The 23118-nt window shown below is 40.8% G+C and overlaps 2 protein-coding genes across 4 annotated transcripts in view; one reads left to right on the forward strand and one right to left on the reverse strand.

Annotated features, from left to right (window-relative positions):
- PCMT1 (protein-L-isoaspartate (D-aspartate) O-methyltransferase) overlaps nucleotides 1-4988 on the reverse strand; it is a 51292-nt gene extending 46304 nt beyond the window's left edge. Inside the window, exon 1 of one of the 3 annotated variants that reach the window (XM_053904388.1) lies at nucleotides 4153-4988. In XM_053904388.1, the coding sequence (XP_053760363.1) occupies nucleotides 4153-4381 (229 nt within the window). In that variant the 5' untranslated portion in view covers nucleotides 4382-4988. The remainder of the gene's footprint in view (nucleotides 1-4152) is intronic. The other 2 variants (XM_019425009.2, XM_019425010.2) reach the window with 2 other exon arrangements.
- A 2169-nt stretch (nucleotides 4989-7157) lies between these two features.
- On the forward strand, nucleotides 7158-21223 carry NUP43 (nucleoporin 43). The gene is made up of 8 exons (XM_019425011.2): nucleotides 7158-7348; nucleotides 7666-7788; nucleotides 8627-8704; nucleotides 10886-11066; nucleotides 13819-13954; nucleotides 15431-15582; nucleotides 17822-17944; nucleotides 18447-21223. Exons 1-8 carry the CDS (start codon nucleotides 7229-7231, stop codon nucleotides 18674-18676), a joined length of 1143 nt encoding a protein of 380 aa, XP_019280556.1. The 5' UTR covers nucleotides 7158-7228; the 3' UTR covers nucleotides 18677-21223.
- The last annotated feature ends 1895 nt before the right edge of the window (nucleotides 21224-23118 follow it).

The following is a 23118-nucleotide window of genomic DNA, read 5'->3' on the forward strand; positions in this document are numbered from 1 at the left end:
CTGATGTGGGGCTTGAACTCACGAACCATGAGAGATCATGACCTAAGCCAAAGTCAGACACTCAACCAACTGAGCCACCCAGGTGCCCCTCTGTGCCAGTGATTCTTAAAGTGTGGTCCCAGATCAGTAGCAGAATTACCTAGGAACTCGTTAAAAATACCAATTATTGGGGGTGCTTGGCTAGCTCAGTTGGTGGAGCATGTGACTCTTGATCTCAGAGTTGTGAGTCTGAACCCCACACTGGATATGGAGCCAGCCTAAAAAGAATAAAAAAATTAAAAAAAAAAGAAAAATACAAATTCTTGGACCACAGCAATCTGTGTTTCAACAAGCTCTCCAAGTGATCTAGGAGATTCTGAAGCATGCTCAAGTTTTAACCATTCTAAGTTACTTAAGAGTGGTTGTCTGGGTGCCTGCCTGGCTCAGTTGGTGGAGCATGCGATTCTTGATCTTGGGGGTTGTGAGTTCAAAGCCCCACGTTGGGTGTAGAGATTACTCAAAAATGAAATCTTGTTTTTTTTAATGTTTATTTTGAGAGAGAATGTGTGCATGCGTGGGGAGGGGCAGAGAGAGAGAGAGAGAGAGAGAGAGAGAGAGAGAGAGAGAGAGGGAGAGAGAGAAAGGGGAATCCCAAGCAGGCTCCTCACTGTCGGCACAGAGTCCAACATGGGGCTCAATCCCACAAACTCTGAGATCATGACCTGAGCCAAAATCAAGAGTTGGACGCTTAAGCAACTGAGCTACCCAGGCACCCCAAAACTAAAATCTTAAAAAAAATAGTGATTTTCATCGTAACATAAGCTATGAAATATAAAATATACCATTACATTCTACAATATTCTATAAATGATGTATCAACTATGAAATCATACACAATCCTAGTTATAGTATGACATCTTATAAAAGGAAAACTAAGTAAATATTTTTAATAAACTATAATAATACTGAAATTTTTTTAAATGTTTTATATATTTTTGAGAGAGAGAATACAAGCAGGGGGAGGGACAGAGAGAAAGAGGGACAGAAGATCTGAAGCAGGCTCTGCACTGAGAGCAGCAAGCCCCATGCCCATCTTGAATTCACAAACTGTGACATCATGACCTGAGCCGAAGTCAGACGCTCAACCGATTGAAGTCATCCAGGCACCCCGATAAACTGTAATAATATTAAAACTAAAGCAATCATGGGGCACCTGGGTGGCTCAGTCGTTTGAACATCCGACTCTTGATTTCTGCTCAGGTCATGATCTCACAGTTCACGAGATTGAGCCCTGAGTCAGGCTCCGAGCTGACAGGGCAGAGCCTGCTTAGAATTTCTCTCTCCCTCTCTCTTTCTACACTCTCACTCTCTCTCTCTCAAAATAAACAAACATTACAAAAAAAACCTAAAGCAATCGTGAACTTCATTGCTTTAAAAAGATACATAACTAATTTGCTTCCTCTTCCAATATGCAGATCCTTTTTCACTTCAACATCAATATAATAACATTCTTCTTTAAGTTTTTAATTTTAATTCCAGTATAGTTAACAAACAGCGTTATATTACTTTCAAGTATATAATACAGTGATTCAACAACATAACCACACTTTAATCTTTTTCTAAAGATTCAAGTAGAAGCCTTTAAGTTATTACAATAAACAGTGTAATAACCCAGAAAAGAAAGAAGTTTTCAACTTTTGTGCTAATTGAAATTCTCACATAAGAAAATATTACTTTTATAATAAACTAACAAATAAAAATGAAACCAGGTATCTCGGTGGCTCAGTAGATTAAGTGTCCTATTCTCGATTTCAGCTCATGTCTTACATGTCTTACAGTTGTGAGACTGAACCCCAAGCCAGGCTCTGTCCTGACAGCATGGAGCCTACTTGGGATTCTCTCTCCTTCTCTCTGCCCCTCCCCCGTGCACTCTCTCTCTCAAAGTAAATAAATGAACATTTAAATAAAAATGAAACCTATTAGCTAGAATTCTGCAAGTAGTTGAAACTGACATTGCACAAGTGTTACGAGAGGAAAAACAATTTGAGTACTCAAACTTCCTCTTATGAATCATAGATAGAAGACTAAATATCTGCAATATCAACATCCACGTATGTTAAATATTTTTTAAATGTTTCTTTATTTCTGAGAGAGAGACAGAGCACAAGTCAGGGTAGGGCAGAGACAGAGAGAGGGAGAGGGAGAGGGAGAGAGAGAATCCCTGGGGATTCTTCTGCGCTGTCAGCACAGAGCCTGAGGCAGGGCTCAGTCCCATGAACTGTGAAATGATGACCTGGGCAGAAACCAAGAGTCCAGTACTTAACTGACTGAGCCATCCAGGTGCTCCTTAAATATTTATTATTAAATTTTCTGATAGAAAAATATCCTTAGAAATTTCAGCTAGGAATAAGAGAATACAATAAAATGATTATAAAACCACTGGGGAAAGAGGTAGGCTTGACTTCCTACACATATGGCCCAAAAAGGAGAGACTTTCAGAGCCTGATTACCAATTTCTGCCACAGCTGAGTGTCTATTGTGCCAACCTACCAGTGGAAAGTTATTTAATCATAATTTGTGCATAGAATGTTTTGGGTGTGTGCACTGCAACAGCAGGCACTACCCCATTTCAAGAAATTTTATCTAAAAACTTGCAACGTATTGAGCCTATGTGTAATCCATAGGAACCTGAATCACACTTCAAAATACTGCCTCAGCATGTAATGTCCACTCCAATCAAATATCCTTCCATAAAGTGAACGCTGGCGATGCTTGACAGAATTGGGAAAGCTAAACATTCTTCGTTGCTAAATACAAAGGATATAATTTCAAAATTTTAAAATACTGTAAAAAACAAAAAGTCAAATGACTAATAGTAACCATGTGCCAGACAAGAATATTTATTTTTGTCACTCATCTTGGTATTCCAAGCACAGATCCAAGCATATAAGGTATATTTAATTGCATTTATGAGAAAAGGAAGGGGTATTGAGTTGAGAGAATTCGAAGACATTAAAAAAAAAAAAAAAAAAAAAAAAAAAAAAAAAAGTCCCAGCCCTCAAGGAAGTTACAAATCGAATTAGGAAACATGACAAACATAAAAAAGGCTAAATAACATAAGACAAAAATACCACGTGGCAGGATACGATTATTTGCAAAGTTGGTGGCAAACGGGGCTATAAATTCTGATCACAGTGAGTATTATGGACTGCGGTCCTTCTGGTCTTCCAACCAGACAGCGACACTGTATTTCGATTTAAAAAAAGAAAGTGACACAGCACTCACATCCCACCCTAAAATCATCATAAGACGAAGGCATACAATAACTAAAGAGAATGACATGAAAAAATTTCCACACAAAGCTTTTACAAAGCCTTGGTAGCCTTGAAAAACAAAGTCAGAACATTCCACACATACAATCCTTCGCTGGACCAGGACCTCTAATAGCTCCTGAAATACAAGTCTGTCGGGAACAGCATCCTCTGATTATTTCTTCCTCCGCCCCCACCCCCCACCCCCCACGAAGCTATCCACTGGACAGCCGCCCCAGAAATTTCTCCCAGCATCCGCAATGACAATACTCTCATCTTTCCCTCCCTCCCCTCGCCTGTATCAGAGGGTGGCATCTCCCTCCAGAGGAAAAAACGGAGGGCGGGGGAGTCAGTGTGGGAGAGAATGCTCGCAGCGAGGTCGATTATTGAGGAGGAGGAAGGCGAGAAGATGCGGGGGTCGAGGGTGGGGTCCCCTCAGATGCAGCCCTGCCTCCAGGCCCCGCCAACATCTCCCCACCCCAAGGGCACGCCCCTCGCCCGCCGGACCCGGACGAACAGGCGGCTGACTCGAGTGACAGCCCCACCACCTGTGCCGCGACCCCTCCCCCAGGCCCGCGGGGAGACGCCTGCTCCGGCCCCACCAAGAGCAGCCCGTAGCTTTCTTTTCCCTTCGCGTCCACGTCGCCGATGAGTGACAGGTCCTGAGGGAGGCGATCGCCAGCGCATGCCGTTCGAGGCTGCTGGTGCAACCCTGCGCCGAACCCTCCAGCCGGTACCGGGCTGGAGATGGGGGGGGGGGGGGCGGGGGGAGGGCAAACAGGGCGTTCCGGACGGCCCAGGGGGACCCAGTCCAGGCCTAGCCTGGCCCAGTTGCCCCACATCGGGCGGGGGTGGCACTTACTGCGGAGATTGTGGATTAGCTCCGAGTGGCTGGCGCCGCCGGATTTCCAGGCCATCGCTAAGCACACCCGGAGCAGGTACAGAACCACCTTCAACGCGGCGACGGTGCCCAGCAGTTTCCCCAAGAGTGAGACCACCTCCCACACGGTCACCGCCCCGCTCGCGTCCCCGCTGTAGCCTCCGCTCTGACTGCTGTCGCCGCCGGTGCCGCCACTGCGCGCTCCCGGCATCCCCCGCGGCACGCATGCGCTCTGTGACGTCGCGCGGCCTCGGGTGCGGCGGGGTGGGGCCGGAGGCAAGGGTGGCCTCGTGCCCCGCCGCCTGTGCCGGTGGCTGCTGCGGCTGCTGCGGACGGGCTGGGAGCCCGGGCTGAGTCAGCACCGCCGCCGCCGCCGCCGCCGCCGCCGCAGCTGCTGCTGCGTGCCCCCTTCCTGAGGCCTCGGCCAGCGCACAGGCAATTTGCTGAGTTCGCCTTGCGGTTAGGCGGGGTGGGCCCCGAAGCGGTTGGTCGCTATGGTCCTGGTCACTCAGCGCCGCGGCACGACGGCGAGGCTGATTCGTGCCGCCGCGTCTGCTCGATCTGGTTACGATCTGGTTACGATCTGGTTACGCCGCTGCCGGTAGCTCCGTAGTCGCAGCTGAGTCAGCTGTTGCGAGCGGCGGGTCTGCTCCTATAGCTGTCCAGATTGTTAGACGGTGGGCTTCCTTGGTCCTGTCTCACCCAACCCAGTTGTCTAATATTTAGGTCGGTTAGAACCCGCACTCCGTATCGTGGAGCCTGAATAATCTTAATAGAACCAGAGGGCGAAGGCCCTCTCTCAACCGAGTACTCGAGCCTCTGGCTTTGTGACAAGTACATCAGTGTTCGTTTAGCAGAGACTTTGGGACCCTGGTTTGTTCTCAATTCTAAACCACAAAATCTGAGTGGAGGAACACCAAGACGGGTGGGTGGAGCGTAGGGAGTGCTTTGCTCCTGAAAACAATGCAATCGGTTAAAAATACCACAGTATCTTAAGGAGAATGTGTTATTCTCCCAACACAAGTGCATTTTCAGCTGATTAATCCCCACAGATTCCAACGTTAGACTGGACACCAGCTTTATCGCTATCAGCCCTGTAAGACAATGAGTGAGAAGCTGACAGGGAACATTGCCTATCACATCCAACTTGCTGACTCCTAATCAGACCTGAGACTGACAGAATCCAGTCATGATTTAGTCCGATAAACGTTTAAGAAAGGAAACAAAGTGATGTCAAGACCTCTACGCTACTGCATGAGCAGCAATTTTCAAATTCCAATTCTCACCAGATTTTGTTAAATGTAACAGCCTACTCCTCCTGCTAAATATACTTGTACATTACCTGTTTTCTGGGACTCTGTGACCATAAATGAAACCACACTCAAAAAGGTGTTCTTTTTGAGTCGGACGCAGTGCCTACTGTGCTAAGGAGGTATCTTAGTGTTCTTTAATATTAGAAATAAAATTGTCAGTTTGGGACTTTAATAATTTTCTATGTCATCTCTCTGAAGTTTCCTAATGTTTTTCTAGTTAAAAGAACAAAACCAGGGGCGCCTGCGTGGCTCCGTCGGTTAAGCGTCCCACTTCGTCTCAGGTCATGATCTCGCGGTCCCTGGGTTCGAGCCCCGCGTAGGGCTCTGTGCTGACAGCTCGGAGCCTGGAGCCTGTTTCGGATTCTGTGTCTCCCTCTCTCTCTGCTCCTCCCCTGTTCATGCTCTCTCTCTCTCTCTGTCTGTCTCAAAAATAAGTAAATGTTAAAAAAAAATTAAAAAAAGAACAAAACCAGTCTACTCTCAACAAGAGCTTGATAACTCTCTCTAAAGCTGACCTAGACAGATTGCATCTACACGTGCTGCTTCCATAAGCTGTGGCTGTGAAATAGGATGACCAATATCAAAAACAAGATATCATGGCCCCTTTTTAAGAAACAACTACCACAGTTATGGGTGTAATATAAAGGAGATTTTTAAAATATCAGTGATACCTCTTGTATGCAATATGATTTACATTCTAATGGGGGAGATCTACATTAAAACAAGCAGCCGAGGGGAACCTATAAGTACTATTACCGGTCTAGATATCAAGTGCTATGTTTATTTAGACCTGTCGTGGGCTGGAGTAATCAGGATAAGATAGGGGAAGGAACTGGTTCTTGAAGGATGGCCAGGATTCCAAGAAGTAGAGAGAATAAAAGGATATTATAAGTAATCAGAAAGAAGCATGAAGGAACCTAAGAGACTGATTCCTAGGCTGTCGAGGGACAGATAAAACTTATTAATTACATAAGTGAATTGAGAAAGGTTACACAGCTAGGCAATGGGCATCAAAACTAGAATTGGAGTTTTTAGAATTCCAACTCTAGGCTCTGATAGTGGGTATTAACAACTTTGAAGCAGAGTATTTGAGGGACTACCAGTAAGTTTGTACAGTAATGTACGTACTTCCAAGAGAATTGGGGGATTTTCAATCTTTTCTATGGGTCCTGGAATGCAACCCATAATGCTTAGGTATGGCTACTAGGTGGTTTCTCCTGCGTTGATTTTGTTTTGTTTTTGCTCTCAAATTTGCTTTAAAAAATTTTTTTTAAATGTTTATTTTTGAGAGAGAGACACACACACAGCATGAGAGGGGAAGAGGCGGAGAAAGAGGGAGACACAGAATCTGAAGCAAGCTCCAGCCTCTGAGCTGTCAGCACAGAGCCTGATGCAGGATAGAACTCACAAACCCTGAGATCACGAGCTGAGCTGCAGTTGGACGCTTAACAGAGCCACCCAAGCGCCCCTTAAATTTGCTTTATATTGCAGTTATTGCATAAGTGCACTGTTTTAGTGTTCCGATACTGACTGGACTCTGTTCAGAGTCATATTGGTGAGGAAGGGCGCCCCAATTTCCTTCCGCTTTGGGTTTGGTGGTTACCACACTCCCCTGGAAGAGAATTGGCTCTCCGCAGCCACCGTCCGTTTGGTAACGTCCGATCCAATCAGGACTCCGCGGGAAGGGGCGGGACTGAGAGGCGCGCGCGGTGCTTCTTGCTGTATCTGCAGCGGTTGCTTTTGGCATGGAGGAGATTTATGCTAAGTTTGTGTCTCAGAAAATCAGCAAAACCCGGTGGCGACCGGTACCTCCGGGGAGCCTGCAGACCGCCGAGACCTTCGCTACGGGCTCTTGGGACAATGAGGTACCTCCATTCCCGGGCAGGAAGTTCCTCCCTCCGCCGTCTCTCCTGGAACCGCGCCGTCCGCGTTGAGCGCGCGAACTCTCGGCTTCTAGCTTCTCTCTCCTTCTCCCTCCCCCGAGTTCGTGTCTGAGGCTCGGTTGTCGGGTACCTCAGCCATCGATGGTGTGCTTGAGCCTCGAATCTCTTGTGCTTTGAAGTATCACCTTACCATTTGTCTGAGATGCTTTTAAAGCAAGGTTGCTTGAAAGCAATACAAATTTTAATTTTCGAGAGTTTGACGTTTATTTCATCTCAAGGGAAAACTTTATGCTTTACAGGAAAATTATGTTTCGCTGTGGTCTATTGGAGATTTTGGGAACGTTGACTCTGATGGAGGATTTGAAGGAGAACATCAGTTATTGTGTGATATCAAACACCACGGTGATGTCATGGATTTACAAGTAAGTCTTTGTAATATCGAAAAGCTAACTTTTAAAAAACTGAGAGTAATTAGATATCTAAAGGACCTTAAAGTTTGTCTAGTTTCATTCCGGCTTTACAGGAAACTGAGTTCTCTATAGGTTATGATTTGCCAACATTGTATAGCCACTTAATAGCAGAATCAGAACTGGGGAAGGGGGTGCAGATTTCATCTCAGTTTTCGTTTTAATCTTGATTTGTTTAATTAGTTGTCCATCTATTTGCCAAACGTTATTTTGGGAACTTTACATAAGTGTAATGTAATTTTCATCACATGTTTGTGAATCAAGTGTTCTTTGTCACTAAGTGACAAATACTGTGCAAGGCACTTTGTATGGTTTTGCTTTTTGAATTCTTATCACAACCCCCTAAGTGGAGATTACGTCTTCCATTTTAAAGGTGTACCAAGGCTTAGAGAACTTAACTTGGCCAATGTCTCAAAGCCAGTAAAGTAGAGGGAATGGAATTAGTAAGTTTTCAAATCCTGATCTGTAGGACTTCAAACTCCCTGCATTTTCTTCTATAGAAAGCTACCTGACTCTGAGAATGATTATTGTCTAAACCTGTCTGGTAGCAGTCCAAAATTAAATGAGTTATAGGCAAAGGAGTTTAGGGGGAAAAATTGTTATTTATTGTTCATGAAAATCCTCTTGTTTGAATAGTGGTTTTTACTTTCAGACCCATCATCACATTTTATTTGTTTAGCATTTATAGGCTCGTTGCGTCTTAAAATTGTTATGCTAGTAATTGGGTTAACCAAATGGGCTTCCTCCTTATCAATATTTCTGAATCTATAACAAGCAGGAATTTTCTATTTAGTTTTTTGACCAGGAAAGAATTGTAGCTGCTTCATCAACAGGATGTGTAACAGTTTTCCTTCACCATCCTAATAACCAGGTAAAGAATTTTTGCTTGAAAACTGAATTTGTATTTTAATTATTTTTAGAAGGGCCTAAACAGGACTGTATTTAATAATGACACAAATAAGTTTCATACTCCCAAAATATGGAGTGGGGAGGTATCATATTACCTATGTTTTAGTAGGCTAAGTCTAGAACCAGGTTTGTGTCAGCCTTTACTGAAATTGGTTATCTTTAAATTCTGTTAGTCCTGACCTATCAGTATATTATTCTGGCAAGTAATTTTCCTATAATTTTCTCTTTTAAGTTGCTATTCTGATCTGTCAAAGAAAGAAAGAGCACCTTCTAGCTCAGGTATCATGAGAACAGGAACAGCTACTTTGCTTCTGTGAATAGAACCTTGGTTTTAATTGGAGAGGATAGACTATAGGAAGACTTCACATTTTTTTCAATGCCTTGTATATTAAAAGTCTGAATACTGACCTTCAGAGCATAATGGTAGGGCAGTCCTTTAAAATAGTCCCATGTGGGGGCACCTGGGTGGCTCAGTTGGTTAAGCATCCGACTCTTGGTTTCATCTCAGATCATGATCTCATGGTTTGTGGATTTGACTGTGCAAGGTTCATTGACAGCGTGGAGCCTGCTTGGGATCCTCCCTCTCTCTGTCTCTCTCTCTCTCTCTCTGTCTCTGTCTCTCTCTGTCTCTCTCCTCTCTCTCTCTCGTTCTCTCTCTCTCTGTCTCTCTCCTCCCCTCCCTCCCCCCCTCCCCCTCTGCCCTCCCTCACTTGCTCTTCTGTCTCTCTGTAAAAATAAATAAACTTTTAAATAAATACATAAATAAGATAAAATAGCCCCATATCTAGTAATGGTTTTAAGTTGCTGGAAAAGAGTGTTTGTTTAGATTTTCAGGTTAATAAAGGTCATTTTCCAAATAAACACGCTTAGTAAATATAAGACCCAGATCTTTTTAAGTAGTTTTCTTAATGAGGCCACTTAGAAAATGCTATAGAGGTTTATTTCTCAGATGTTGGCTAATTCCCTTAAGAATTCAGAGTTGCTTTTGAGCACATAACTCTCTGGGGTGTCTGTCTGACTCAGTACAGCATGTGACTCTTGACCTTGGGAGTGTAGGTTCAAGCCCCACATTAGGTATAGAGATTACTTTAAAAAAATAAAATCTTTAAAAAAAAATGACATAACTAAAACCATATTTAATTTGAGATATTTGAGATACAGTAAAACTGGTTTGGGAGCGTAATTCGTTTTGGAAACATAGTTGTAGTTCAAAGCACTTGTGTATCAAAGCAGATTTCCCCATAAGAAATAATGGAAACTGAGATGATTCATTCCACAACCCAAAAATACATAAAAATGATTACAATACTGTAATATAATACAAAATAATAAAATTAATACAAAATATAAAGAAAAATAAATGAACCTGCACTTACCTTTGAAAACCTTTGTGGCTGGTATGAGGGAGACAAGAGAGAGGAGCGTTATTGTGTAGGATAACTTTCACTTTCACTAACAGAATCACTGCTATCTGTTGGCTCAATGAAATCTTTTTCTTTTTGTGCAACTTTAACAAGAAACCTATTCAATGATGTAGAATGAAGCAAAGCATTCCTAAGCTTACTTTTGTATGAAAAAGTAAAGGACTGTCCATAGATGCTTTGAAGTGACAAAAGATACCCTAGTGCCAGTTTGTGGGCACCTTCCAGCATTCTGAAAAATCACTGATTTTCTGCCAAACACCATGGCCTGAAACCAAGCATTTGAGCACGGAAGACAATCACCCACAATCCTGCCCCTCAGGCACGCGTGCAAGAGAGAAGAACCGTTGGCTTAGTTGTGATCATGGGACGTTTGGCATCCTGTATTACTCGTATTGCAAGACAACACTCGTTTATCAAGTTAAAATTTATTAGAAATGTTTGTCATGTGGAACACTCACAGAACGCAGAGCAAGTTACTACTTACCCAAGGTTCTGTATTATTGAGTAGCATTCTTTTTTAATCTAACCCAGTGTATACAGAGCTTTGATGAAAGTAATTTCTAAGCTTTAGTACTCAGAAATACAAAGGAAAAAGGAGAAAGTTACTCTTTTTTCTAGAAGGGTGTGAGACAGAATTTTAAAATAGTCTTTATTCAGGGGAAAGTGCTAGTTTTTAGGGCTTTGCTTTGATTAATCGTATTCCCACTTCTGACACCTAGACTCTGTCAGTCAGCCAGCAGTGGACCACAGCTCACTACCACACAGGTCCGGGCAGTCCTTCCCGTAGCAGTGCGCCATGCACGGGTGTTGTGTGCGACAACCCAGAAATTGTCACAGTTGGAGAAGATGGTCGAATAAATCTCTTCAGAGCTGATCACAAGGAGGCTGTAAGAACCATAGGTAAGAAAAATCCTATTTTGGGGCGCCTGGGTGGCTCAGTCAGTTAAGTGTCTGACTTCAGCTCAGGTCATGATCTCACAGTTTGTGAGTTGCCCTGTGTCGGGCTCTGTGCTGACAGCTCAGAGCCTGGAGCGTGCTTTGGATTCTGCGTTTCTGCCTCTCTTTACCCCTCTCATGCTCATGCTCTGTCTTTCCCTGTCTCTCAATAATAAATAAACTTTTAAGTTTTTAATAAGTTATTAACATATATTTTAATATATTAATTGTTAATTATAGCATATTAAGCAACTACCATGTGCTAAGTAAACACAATGCTGTGTTTGAAGGATGTAAAAATGTACAAAGATTTTTTTTTTTTTTTTTACATTTTGTTAATAACTTATTTGTTTTAATTTATATCCAAGTTAGTTAGCATATAGTGCAACAATGATTTCAGGAGTAGATTCCTTAATGCCCCATACCCGTTTAGCCTATCCACCCTCCCACACCCTTCCAGCAACTCTCTATTTGTTCTATTATATTTAAGAGTCTCTTATGTTTTGTCCGCCTCCCTGTTTTTATATTATTTTTGCTTCCCTTCCCTATGTTCATCTGTTTTGTGTCTTAAAGTCCTCATATGAGTGAAGTCATATTATATTTGTCTTTCTCTAACTAAATTCACTTAGCATTATACTCTCTATTTCCATCCATGTTGTTACAGATGGCAAGATTTCATTCTTTTTGATTGGCGAGTAATACCCCATGGTATATAGGGGCACCTGGGTGGCTCAGTCGGTTAAGCGTCCGACTTCAGCTCAGGTCACGATCTCGCGGTCCGTGGGTTCGAGCCCCGCGCCGGGCTTTGGGCTGATGGCTCAGAGTCTGGAGCCTGCTTCGGATTCTGTGTGTCCCTCTCTCTCTGCCCCTCCCCCGTTCATGCTCTGTCTCTCTCTGTCTCAAAAATAAATGAACGTTAAAAAAAAAATTTTTTTTTTTTTTTAAATACTCCATTGTATGTATATACCACATCTTCTTTATCCATTCATCCATAGATGGACATTTGGGCTCTTTCCATACTTTGGCTATTGTTGATAGTGCTGCTATAAACGTTGGGGTGCATGTGCCCCTTTGAAACAGCACACCTGTATCTCTTGGATAACAAAGTAAGATCTCTTTACAAGATGAAAGGTTGATAAGGCACATATGAAGGAGTGACTACAAAGGAAAAATAAACTTTTGGTTTTTTGTTTTGTTTGGTTTGGTTTGGCTGGAGGGGATTACCAAGTAAAGACTTGAGGAGCAAGTGGCAATTAATTTAAACTAGGTTCTAGGGGCGCCTGGGTGGCTCAGTCGGTTGAGCGTCCGACTTCAGCTCAGGTCACAATCTCGTGGTCCGCGAGTTCGAGCCCCGCGTCGGGCTCTGGGCTGATGGCTCAGAGCCTGGAGCCTGCTTCCGATTCTGTGTCTCCCTCTCTCTCTGCCCCTCCCCCGTTCATGCTGTGTCTCTCTCTGGCTCAAAAATAAATAAACGTTAAAAAAAAAAAATTTCTTTAAACTAGGTTCTAAGCCACAAATATTACTGAAAGATGGCACACCAGACAAAGGGAATAATGTGGGGACAGGATAAGTCCATTGAGAGAATGACAAAAAGTGTAGTTTAGCCCAACTTTAGATACTACTATAGGAGAGGTGACACATGAAAAAATGCTCCACATGACTCATCATCAGGGAAATACAAATCAAAACCACAGCCAGATACCACCTCACACCTGAATTCACAAGAAACGTGAATTGGGACCGGGTTGTGAAGTCTAATGTGCAGCTGCAGAGGTTACATTTTGTTAGGTGGACACCTAGAGAGCCATTGAAACTTTTTGAGCAAGGGGATGTTATCCTCCCTGTCATGCTTTAGAAGGATTATTCTAGTACAGTAATTCTCAACTATGCTTCACGTAGACTTGCCTGATGAGAGTTTCTACAACCCACCGCCCGAGACCTGAATCAGAACTTCCGTGGACTGAGCCCATGAATCAGTTGTGTTGTTTATCATTCTTTTGAGTTCTGAGGTATACTTATTTAACTGTTAAGGACGATTGCCTGGAGTTTGGAGGAGTATCACAAAAGTATATGCTAAATTATGTGATATAAACTTAAACACTCTAGGAAAAGGAAAAGGACCAGTATACCAGTCTGGAAGGACTTCATGGAGCAGAGAGTTGATGAAACAAAAGATGAATTGATTTTTTTTTTTTTTTTAAGATTCTATTTTTAAGTAATCTCTACACCCAGCATGGGGCTTAAACTTATAACCTTGAGATCAAGAGTTGCACGCTCTACCAAGTGAGCCAGCCAGGTGCCCCTAAAGATGAACAGATTTGAGATGAGTCAGCCAGATGACACAAGTTCAGAATGAGCTCTATAGGAAGCCCTAAGGTTTGGAGTTGCTGGCTTAACCACTAGTGGAAGGTATAAAATTGGATAGAGACGAACTTGAAATCTATCTCAGCAATGGAGGGTAATAATCTAAAGTGGAATAGAGAAATATGTCAAAACTCAGCCCTTTATGCAGAAAACAGATGTTTTATGAGTGATATTTTTCTATCAAAAGAGTCTATTTTAATGTATATATTACTGTTTCTTTTTACTATAGAAATTAAACTGATTCATTTAAAAGTTCATTTGTAATAGTTCAATTAATAGAAGGAATGTGATTTAAGATTTTCCTGGAAAAAAAGGACTTCTTAACAGGCACTACTGTTTTCTTAATTTGTAGACAACGCAGATAGCAGTACGCTCCATGCTGTAACCTTCCTTCGAACTCCTGAGATTCTTACAGTAAATTCAATTGGGCAGTTAAAAATATGGGATTTCAGAAAACAAGGAAATGAGCCCTCTCAGATACTATCACTGTAAGTTTTCATTTGTAATTTCAGTAGTGTAATACATAGTTAACGTTTGATTGTTTATAGCAACTGACTTTAAATTTTTTTAGTGTTTATTTTTGAGAGAGAGAGAGAGAGAGAGAGAGCGAGCATGAGCCGGGGAGGGGCAGAGAGAGGAAGACACAAAATCCCAAGCAGGCTCCAGGCTCTGAGTTTTCAGCATAGAACCCGACATGGGGTCAGAAATCACACACTGCGAGATCATGTCCTGAGCTGAAGTCGGATGCTTAACCGACTGAGCACCCAGGTGCCCCATAGCAACTGATTTTAAACAATATTGTATTTAATTGCATTTGAAGAGAGAATGATCACTAATTAAATTTGATAAAGCAAGTATAATTTGATGGGCTTGGGATTCCTGTGCTGCATTTAGTAAATATTTTTGTATTGATTCAGAGCCTTTATCTCTTTGAAGTTTGTATCATTTAATGGGGAATTTATTTTTGCTCAACAATTGATGCTACGGATAGTAACTATAAAAAAAAATACAATCCAAGATATTTTTTTCTGAGCAAAAATCCCTTATGTGTGCTATTTTCTCTAAGAATATAGAGTGTGTTGGGGCACCTGGGTGGCTCAGTCAGTTCAGGTCATGATCTTGCAGTTCATGAGTTTGAGCCCCGCATGGGGCTCTCTGCTGACCGCTCAGAGCCTGGAGCCTGTTTCAGATTCTGCCTGTCCCTCTCTCTCTGCCCCTCTCCCACTCATGCTCTGTCTCTCTCTCAAAAATAAATAAACGTTAAAAAAAAAAAAGAATAGTCAAACCATAAGAGACTCTTAGATACAGAGTACAAACTGAGGATTGATGGGGGGCAGGGGGAGAGAGGAAAATGGGTGATGGGCATTGAGGAGGGCACTTGTTGGGATGAGCACTGGGTGTTGTATATAAGCGATGAACCATAGGAATCCACCCCCAAGACCAAGAGCACCCTGTACACACTGTATGTTAGTCAATTTGACAATAAATTATATTTAAAAAATAAATAAATAAAAATAAAATGTCTGAAAAAAATAAAATGCACTTTTCATTTTAAAAAATTAGAAAAGAAGAATATAGAATGTGTCAAACTGAAAAAGTAATTGTATAAACAAAATATTAAATAAGGTAGAAGTAAACACTGTTCTGTTTAGTTGACACATAATGTTTCTAAAATGCCAAGAAATGGAAATATGTTTGCACATCTTACCATCAGATGATCTTGCTCCTTATGTCTCCAAATTGTAGAGAGAATAAATTACTTTGGCCTTTAATTCCCTCCCAGAGTTCTAGTATTTGGAAACATATTTAATGCACTCAATTTTTGGACACAATTTAAGTTCAACCAGTGGCTCAGGCCACAGAGGCCATCATTTAGTTACTAGAGGGAAACATGTTTTCATGGATTGTGCAAAGATAAATTCTACTTGACAGCATGTTTGATGTCATTGTATCTCCCACAAAAGGACTGGTGACCGAGTGCCCCTCCACTGTGTTGATAGACATCCCAACCAGCAGCATGTGGTAGCCACCGGTGGCCAGGATGGAATGCTGAGTATTTGGGATGTTAGACAAGGTACTATGCCTGTTTCTCTGCTGAAAGCTCACGAAGCTGAAAGTAAGTGCTATGGAGATGCACAAGTTTTTGTTGGGTACTAATGTAGGCAGCTTTCTGTAACGATACATATGGATCATTTTACGTTGTAGCTTTTGGCTGCATTGTATAAATGTGTAATAATTAATCACTTTTCATTTGACATTTAGGTCCTTCAACATATGTTTTCAATATCCAAAACCACAGTGATTATTCTTACATGTTCATCTTTATGCCCTTATTTTCTTCGGGTAATTCTTTAGAAGTAGAATCAATGACCCATAATGTTTGCATAATTTTAAAGTTGCAATACATGTTATCAAACTGTTATACATAAAGATAATACCAGTTTATATTGCCATACTCATACAGTTTATATTGCCTATGAGAGGATACCCTTTTCCCATGCAAATGTAGGCCATCATTAATATTTGCTAATCTGTGTGTTCTTCAATTTTTTGTTGTACCTGTTTTGTTTTTTAAAAAGAGCGGTAGATAGAGGATCTTGTCTTTTTTTTGTTGTTCATCTTTTGATTTTGGTGGGGAGTTGTTGACTGCATAGAAATTTTTCGTTTTATCACCATCTTTGATACCATGACTGGGTTACAGTTTTAAATTCTGACTTGAGAGGTTTATATTAAGCCCTACTTGAGTAAAAGTACAAAAGAACAAACACACCAATATTGCAACTTCTCAGTTTAAGTATCACATTATTACCTTGGAAAGATAAATGACTTTTAAGTTTATATTCAAGAAGCAAATAAAAGGATAGAATTATTTTGCCTCTTCTAATTATAACCATGCCCAGAAAAAAAAAAGAAATAGAAAGAAATAGGTTATGTCCTCACAGAATCTGATGTTGACTAAGCCAGTGGTAGTAAAATTACAGACTTTCAGATCTCTTCTTCGAGCCCCTTTTTTAACTGCTAGACTGCATTGCTGAGCAATATACAGAAATGTAGTAGATTGTGATGTATTCTTTTGATTCATCCTGACTCTTGGCTAGAAAGGAAATATGATGTTAGTATAGAGGTTTGTTTTCCATTTTGAAAATAAATATTTAAGAATCTAGGTTTGTACATTCTGCTTCTGGCTCTACAGGCTGTTTCGTTTCACTATGTCTTAATGAAACACTATCCATGTATTTTACATAGGAATTTGCCCAGAACATGCTCTCCTGAAGAAGGTGAGCTTTTTATGTTCTGTGGCATGATGCTTAATTGTGGTAATGGTCAGAATGAGAATTGCCAGGTTGCAAGTATGTGCCTTATAATAACTTTATATGCTATGCCCTGGGCACCTTCTGTGCTGTCTCTTTAAGCTTCTAATCCAGAATCACTGAACTCGTGTTCACACTACCTGTTTTATCTGCACACTGCAGATAATTTCCTAAGGCGTCCTGGCCAGTCATTGGCTCCCATTTGCCTTTTGACACGGGAAGTTCTCTTAAAGTTTTAGAACTTGAGGGGTCCTAAATCCCAAATTGGCTTCTTAATAGCCCTCCATCTGAAACTGAGTCCAGATTCTGGGAACATTGCTAGGAGCTAGTTGCTATTTCTGTGATATATACCAGAATTATCCGGAATCCTGACATGAAGCAAAGTTGAAATTCATTTGCATATTACTTTTATGGTCTTCTCTCTCAGTCTTTCCAGTAATAGAACCTTCATATGTTAATGACACAAGCATTAAAAATAAGAGAACTTACAATTAAAATACTTTTAGAATTCTCCCATTGTCATAATTTTCTATAAAAAGATGTAATAGGTTGGGGCACCTGGGTGACTCTGTTAAGTGTCCAACTCATGATTTCAGCTCAGGTCATGATCTGGAGGTTTGTGGGATCAAAGACCCACATTGGGCTCTGTGCTGACGGTGAGAAGCCTGCTTGGGATTCTCTCTCTTCCTTGCTCTCTGCCCCTCCCTGAGATGTGTGTGCGTGGGTGCTGTCTCTCTCTCTCTCTCAAGATAAATAAACATTAAAAAAATGTAATAGGTCAAATGGTTAGCCTTTATTTTCATTCATTTGCTGGCCCAATACACAAGTAGATTTACTTGGCGTCTTTATCCTATCTACATGTTGTAGCCATTTGGAGAATTATATTGTGTCTTTTCTTTAATTCTGAAGCCTTTGATTTTTATCACACACTTGGGGGTTGAAGGTATGTGGTGGAGTTAATGGAAGATGATGCATAGAGACTGGGTTTTAAAGTTTGTTCAACCAATCTGCACAGGAATTAGCTTCTTGGCTCTTATCTTTTAGTGTGGGAAGTTCACTTTCACCCATCCAACCCAGATCATCTATTTACTTGTTCTGAGGATGGATCCCTCTGGCATTGGGACGCCTCCACAGATGTACCTGAAAAATCATCACTGTTTAACCAAGGTAAAAGGGTTTAATGAAGATTCTTGTGTGTAATTTTGTTATAGTTTCAAATACCATACTAGAAATTCTCAGATTTTTAACGTTAAAGGATGACAGAATGTTTCCATTCTTCTGCCTCAGGGTAAATTCTAGTATCAGGGCTTGAAATCTGTCAGCTGCTTACTGCTGTACTGCTGATGACCACAAATGCCAGAAACTGGCTAACTTCGCACAGCCAGAGGTTTTCATGCTACGTTTCTGAGACTGTCCATTAAATAATCAACAGAAAGACAGTCAAAATCTGCCTTGCCTAACGACTTCAAATCTGATATCCATATTGTCCCATGGAAATGCGAGCAGTTGGTCAAAAATGGTGATGTGTGATAATGGATTTATCACTCTGTTATTCTGAGAATAAAGTTCAAAGCCTAGCCTTTTAACAGTATCAGTAGAATTTCAGATGTTTCCTAATACAAAATTGGTCTTGAAAGCTGTTTTCCCCTTCTCTTTTCTTCTCCCACAGGAGGAAGAAGTAGCACTTTTTTGTCTCACAGCATTAGTAACCAGGCTAATGTTCACCAGTCTCTTATAAGCTCCTGGCTCAGCACTGATCCTGCAAAAGACCGTATTGAAATCACAAGCTTGCTTCCCAGCAGGACTTTGTCTGTAAACAGTTTGGATGTTTTAGGTCCTTGTCTTGTTTGTGGAACTGATGCAGAAGCAATTTATGTTACTAGACAACTTTTTTCATGAAAATACTGTAGTTACATGATTTCAGGTAAAGCATATAGTTAGCCTTTTGAATTACCACTTCTATGCATATTTTTATGATTGGAAAATGTGAAATTGGCAGAGGAAGCTTCAGTCACCTATTGTTGATGTTGATGACCAGCGTTGGTTTTTGTCAGTTGAATGTTCCCCTCATAGTCGTAGAGTCTGATAGATGACTGGTGAGAAGAGAATTGGAACATGTAGAAGAATATTAGAGGGATCCTTTTGCTGATGTAGACACTGCCTTCAAACAGGCCGTTCTGGACAGCTCGTGGACCCAGCTCTTCATTTTTGATGTTGTGAGACTTAATAGTCTCAAACCACCAACAGGTTCCTGTCCTTTTTATTGACAGTGTGAGGGATATGCCCCTCCCTGGTGGCACTAGCCAATGTTGATGTTTATCCTTTATATTGTAGATATTTTCTTCAGCCCTTCCACATTTTCTTTCCTTAATAAGTTTAATAAACTTCTTCACAAAGAATTGAATAGGACAAAAATGACAATTTTTTTGTAGTGTTCACATTTTTTTAAAGGAAAGTGTTATGACAGGTTAGAGTAGGTTTGAACAGAACTATATCAACTGCTTAGACCCAACTTCATTTTTCTTGAAAAAAGTACATTTTTCCTAAGGACTTTTACTTTTGTTTAGTTTTACAACGTTGTTCAAAATTGCCAAACTGGACATTGTGCAATAAAACAGAATTTGACATTGATAAGTGATCCAACTTCCAAACTGAAATTTGAAGATCACGTGTATAAGACTAGTATGATGATGTGATAAGAGTAAAGATGTCTTTACTCTTTTGATGTCTTTGTCCTTATCTACAGTGCTAACGATGACCTAACTTGTAGTGTTTTCTTTTGTTTGTTTTGAGTATAGTTGACAAAATGTTCCATTAGTTTCAGGTTAATGTGTAGTGCCTAAAGACAATTTAGTAATTTTGTCTTTTCAAAGTTTGTTAAATTAAATGTGTTATTGAACATCAAGACCTTAATGACAAATCACTGCTATTAAGCTCTTGGAGCATGTATTCATTTACTTTATTTATAATTCCAGTGGTAGTAATTATGGTAAAGTTTTGTTTTTCTGTCCTAATAAATATTTTCAATTTTTTAATGCCACCTTACCTCAGGGCTTTTGGTTTGGGGTTTTTTGTCAACATTTTTAAATGGAATACATAAATGTAATCCACTTTTTTATATATATTTGTCTCGAAAATATTTGATATAATTAGTAACTTGAATTGCAAAGAATCAGAAGAAAATGTTGCCATAGGAATTTTTAATGTTTATAGTTTTATTTCTGCGACTAATTTTTAAGATTTTCTGTCATTACAGAAGTAATTCATTACAGGAAAAAAAGGCAAAAGAAAATTATAAGTGCTTATAATGTTAAACAGAGACAATTCATAGTCTTTTCATTCCCTTTTCCACCCATCAATGTGTGTGTAATTTGTTAAAAATGAAATATATCATGTTATATTTATCAAAATACATTCCCCAGCAGTAATCACATGGTTTCCATAATAACAACAGAGCTATTAATTTTCCGTTGACTATTTCCCTTTATGTAAATATCTTGCTGCAGCCCAAATCTCAGTGTCCCTTTCTTTACCCTCCGGGCATTCTCCCATCCAGCAGGCTACCACCTGTGCTCTGAGTGGGCCCTGAGTTGATATCCCTCTTGGAGGACTAGCTCCTGGGCCCACATTTTTCATGCACAGTGAGTGGTAAGCTTGCTGTGCCTTTGCTTTCCTCTGCATTACAGGCTGCTAAAAAGTTGAAAGGATTCATGTATGTTGCTAGTACCATTCTCTTGTTTCCAGCAGCAATATATGCAATTTCCCTAGATTGTTATAGTAAATAATTGATAGAGGGAGGGAGCCAGATGTGTAGGCTTAGAACACTAGCTTGGGCTGGAAACAAGTTTCAAGGTTGAATCTTTGCTTTGTTTTAAGAGTATTTGTAACCATGAGTAAAAGAAAGCATATTTGAACAGTGATACATTTCCTATCAACTGAGGGGTTCTCAGATTTAATAAGAAACATAAGCTTTATGTAGTATAAATAAAAACCCTAATTTATAAATTTGTTCATTGTCACTGCCTGTATTCACGAAGCTATCAAATAGTTTCTTTTGAAGGCCGCAGGATCTCAGAGGTGGAAGGTACCTTGGAGAGCATCTCTAACCTAAATTTAACTGTTACTTTCAGAGCATTCGTAACAAATTATCATCCAGCCTGCCCTTGACAATATACTGTGATAAAGTTTCCTATTTCCCAATGCAGTCTCTCCTGCATTGGGACAGCTCTTATTGATGTAGCCTTATGGCAGGGTTTTAGTGTATGGATGGAATAGAAAACAATCCTGTAAAAAAAAAAGGTAAGAGTCATGTTATTGTGGGTTAATGAAACAATCATGTGATCCTACTGTGAGATAGCCAATCACCAATCAACTGACTGAATTTGCATCATGTTGGGGTGCTTTGGTATAAGGTTTCACTAAATAAATTCATTTTCATATATTTAACTGAAACTTGGCTTTCGTTTGTCTTCCTGGGAGCCACAAAAAAATGTAATCTTTCATCAGATATTCAGGTATTCAGAACTACATACCCTGGCTTGTTGGGGTAAACTTTTTTAATCTCTTCAATGGTTTCTAATGGGCAAAGCATTTCTTCCCAGTATTTCTTGTCCTTGGCTAAATCCTAACCCTTCCAAGCTCCTTTTTGATGTCATATTCTCAAGAAAGCCTTCCCTGGCCTCAGACAAAAATCATACTCTGCTTAAGAGCCTGTGCTGTGCTTGCAGCTGTATTAGCAGCCAGTGTCTATGGGACCACATGCTCGAGAACAGGGCATGTTGTATTAACAGCGTTTAATACAATGTCTGGTCCATGGCAAACACTGAATCGGTGCAGAGTGAGCTGAACTAACCTCACAATCGTGTTTTCCTTTGGAAAAAATACCTCCATTTGCCAAAGACCATCGTTAAAGTGTGACTTGCAAAATGAACGCTTTCCCGGGTGGTGTCTGCCTTGCTCAGAGTCCGACAGAAATCTTAACCATCCTGGTTCTTGGTACAATATTCCTTTGTAATGCTGTCTTAGCTTATTTTCACTATTCTGACGTTTGTTCAGTTAGACTGCTGACTAGTTGAACTTAAACCGTTAGCCTTTTTTACACGTCTATTATACTATGCTTCCCCTATTCTTGAATTAATGTCGATGACTTTGATCCTTACTAGAGGTCAATCCCTGTTCTACAAAGACAAATCTTATTTCCGTAGAGGAAAGAACTAACGATCTCTTTTGAATGTTTTCAGCAGAAGCTGATGATTTCCAGAGTTGCTTGTAATGTCCTACAGTCTCCCCCATTGGTTAGGAGATAGGATAAATGTACTGAAGTGCACAGGCCTACTCCTTGAGTCCTCCCAATTATCAGTGACACGTGAATCATTGGTATTTGGCTACAGTTACTGAAATCTTTATAAGCCAACCTAATTTACTGACATTCAGCCCCATTTATTTATCTTGTTTCACAAAGTTGCTGTGGAGAAACATAGCTATCCCATCAAAAATGTTGCAAAGTTGAAAAATTCCTTTTCCTTTGTAACACTGCTATTTCATAGTATTGTGGAAACATCCTTTTAGTAATCCATTCTAGAATCTTGTCCATGAAGAATACCACGTTCGTTAGCGTATAGTTCATATCAAGGCTTCATTTAAGCTTATGGTAACAATATGATACCTAGCCCAGACTAGTTACATGGTCTGAAGCAGTAGCAATGCTCTAGTTTTACAGATAAGAAACCTGGGGATGTCTGAAGCAAGTATCCAAACTATTGACAAGCAAGTATTCAAACTATTTCATCAGTATCTTCTGAACCACCATGTTAAGTGGCAATGTACAAAACTACCAGCTACACTATCTTAGCATCAAAACAGTTCCAACATTTTGCTGTATCAGGTGTACAAGGAGTGAAAAAACCACAGAGTGGGGGTGAGCAGGGAGAAGTAGAATGACTAAACTACAGCCGATTAGGTAAAAATTTTTAATTAAAAGTAAACTAATGTTCAGGGCTCCTGGGTGGCTCAATCAGTTAAGCATCCGACTTGAGCTCAGGTCATGATCTCATGGTTTGTGGGTTCAAGCCCTGCATAAGCCTCTCTGCTGTCCATGCAGAGCCCACTTCAGATCCTCTCATCCTCTCTCTCTGCCCCTCCCCTGCTTGCACTCTCTCAAAAATAAACATTTAGGGGCGCCTGGGTGGCTCAGTCGGTTGAGCGGCCGACTTCGGCTCAGGTCATGATCTCGCAGTCCGTGGGTTCGAGCCCCGCGTCAGGCTCTGTGCTGACAGCTCAGAGCCTGGAGCCTGTTTCAGATTCTGTGCCCCCTCTCTCTGACCCTCCCCCGTTTGTGCTCT

This window comes from Panthera pardus, unplaced genomic scaffold (genome assembly GCF_024362965.1).
Source record: "Panthera pardus isolate Hobbes unplaced genomic scaffold, ASM2436296v1 HiC_scaffold_17, whole genome shotgun sequence".
Lineage (NCBI taxonomy): Eukaryota > Metazoa > Chordata > Mammalia > Carnivora > Felidae > Panthera > Panthera pardus.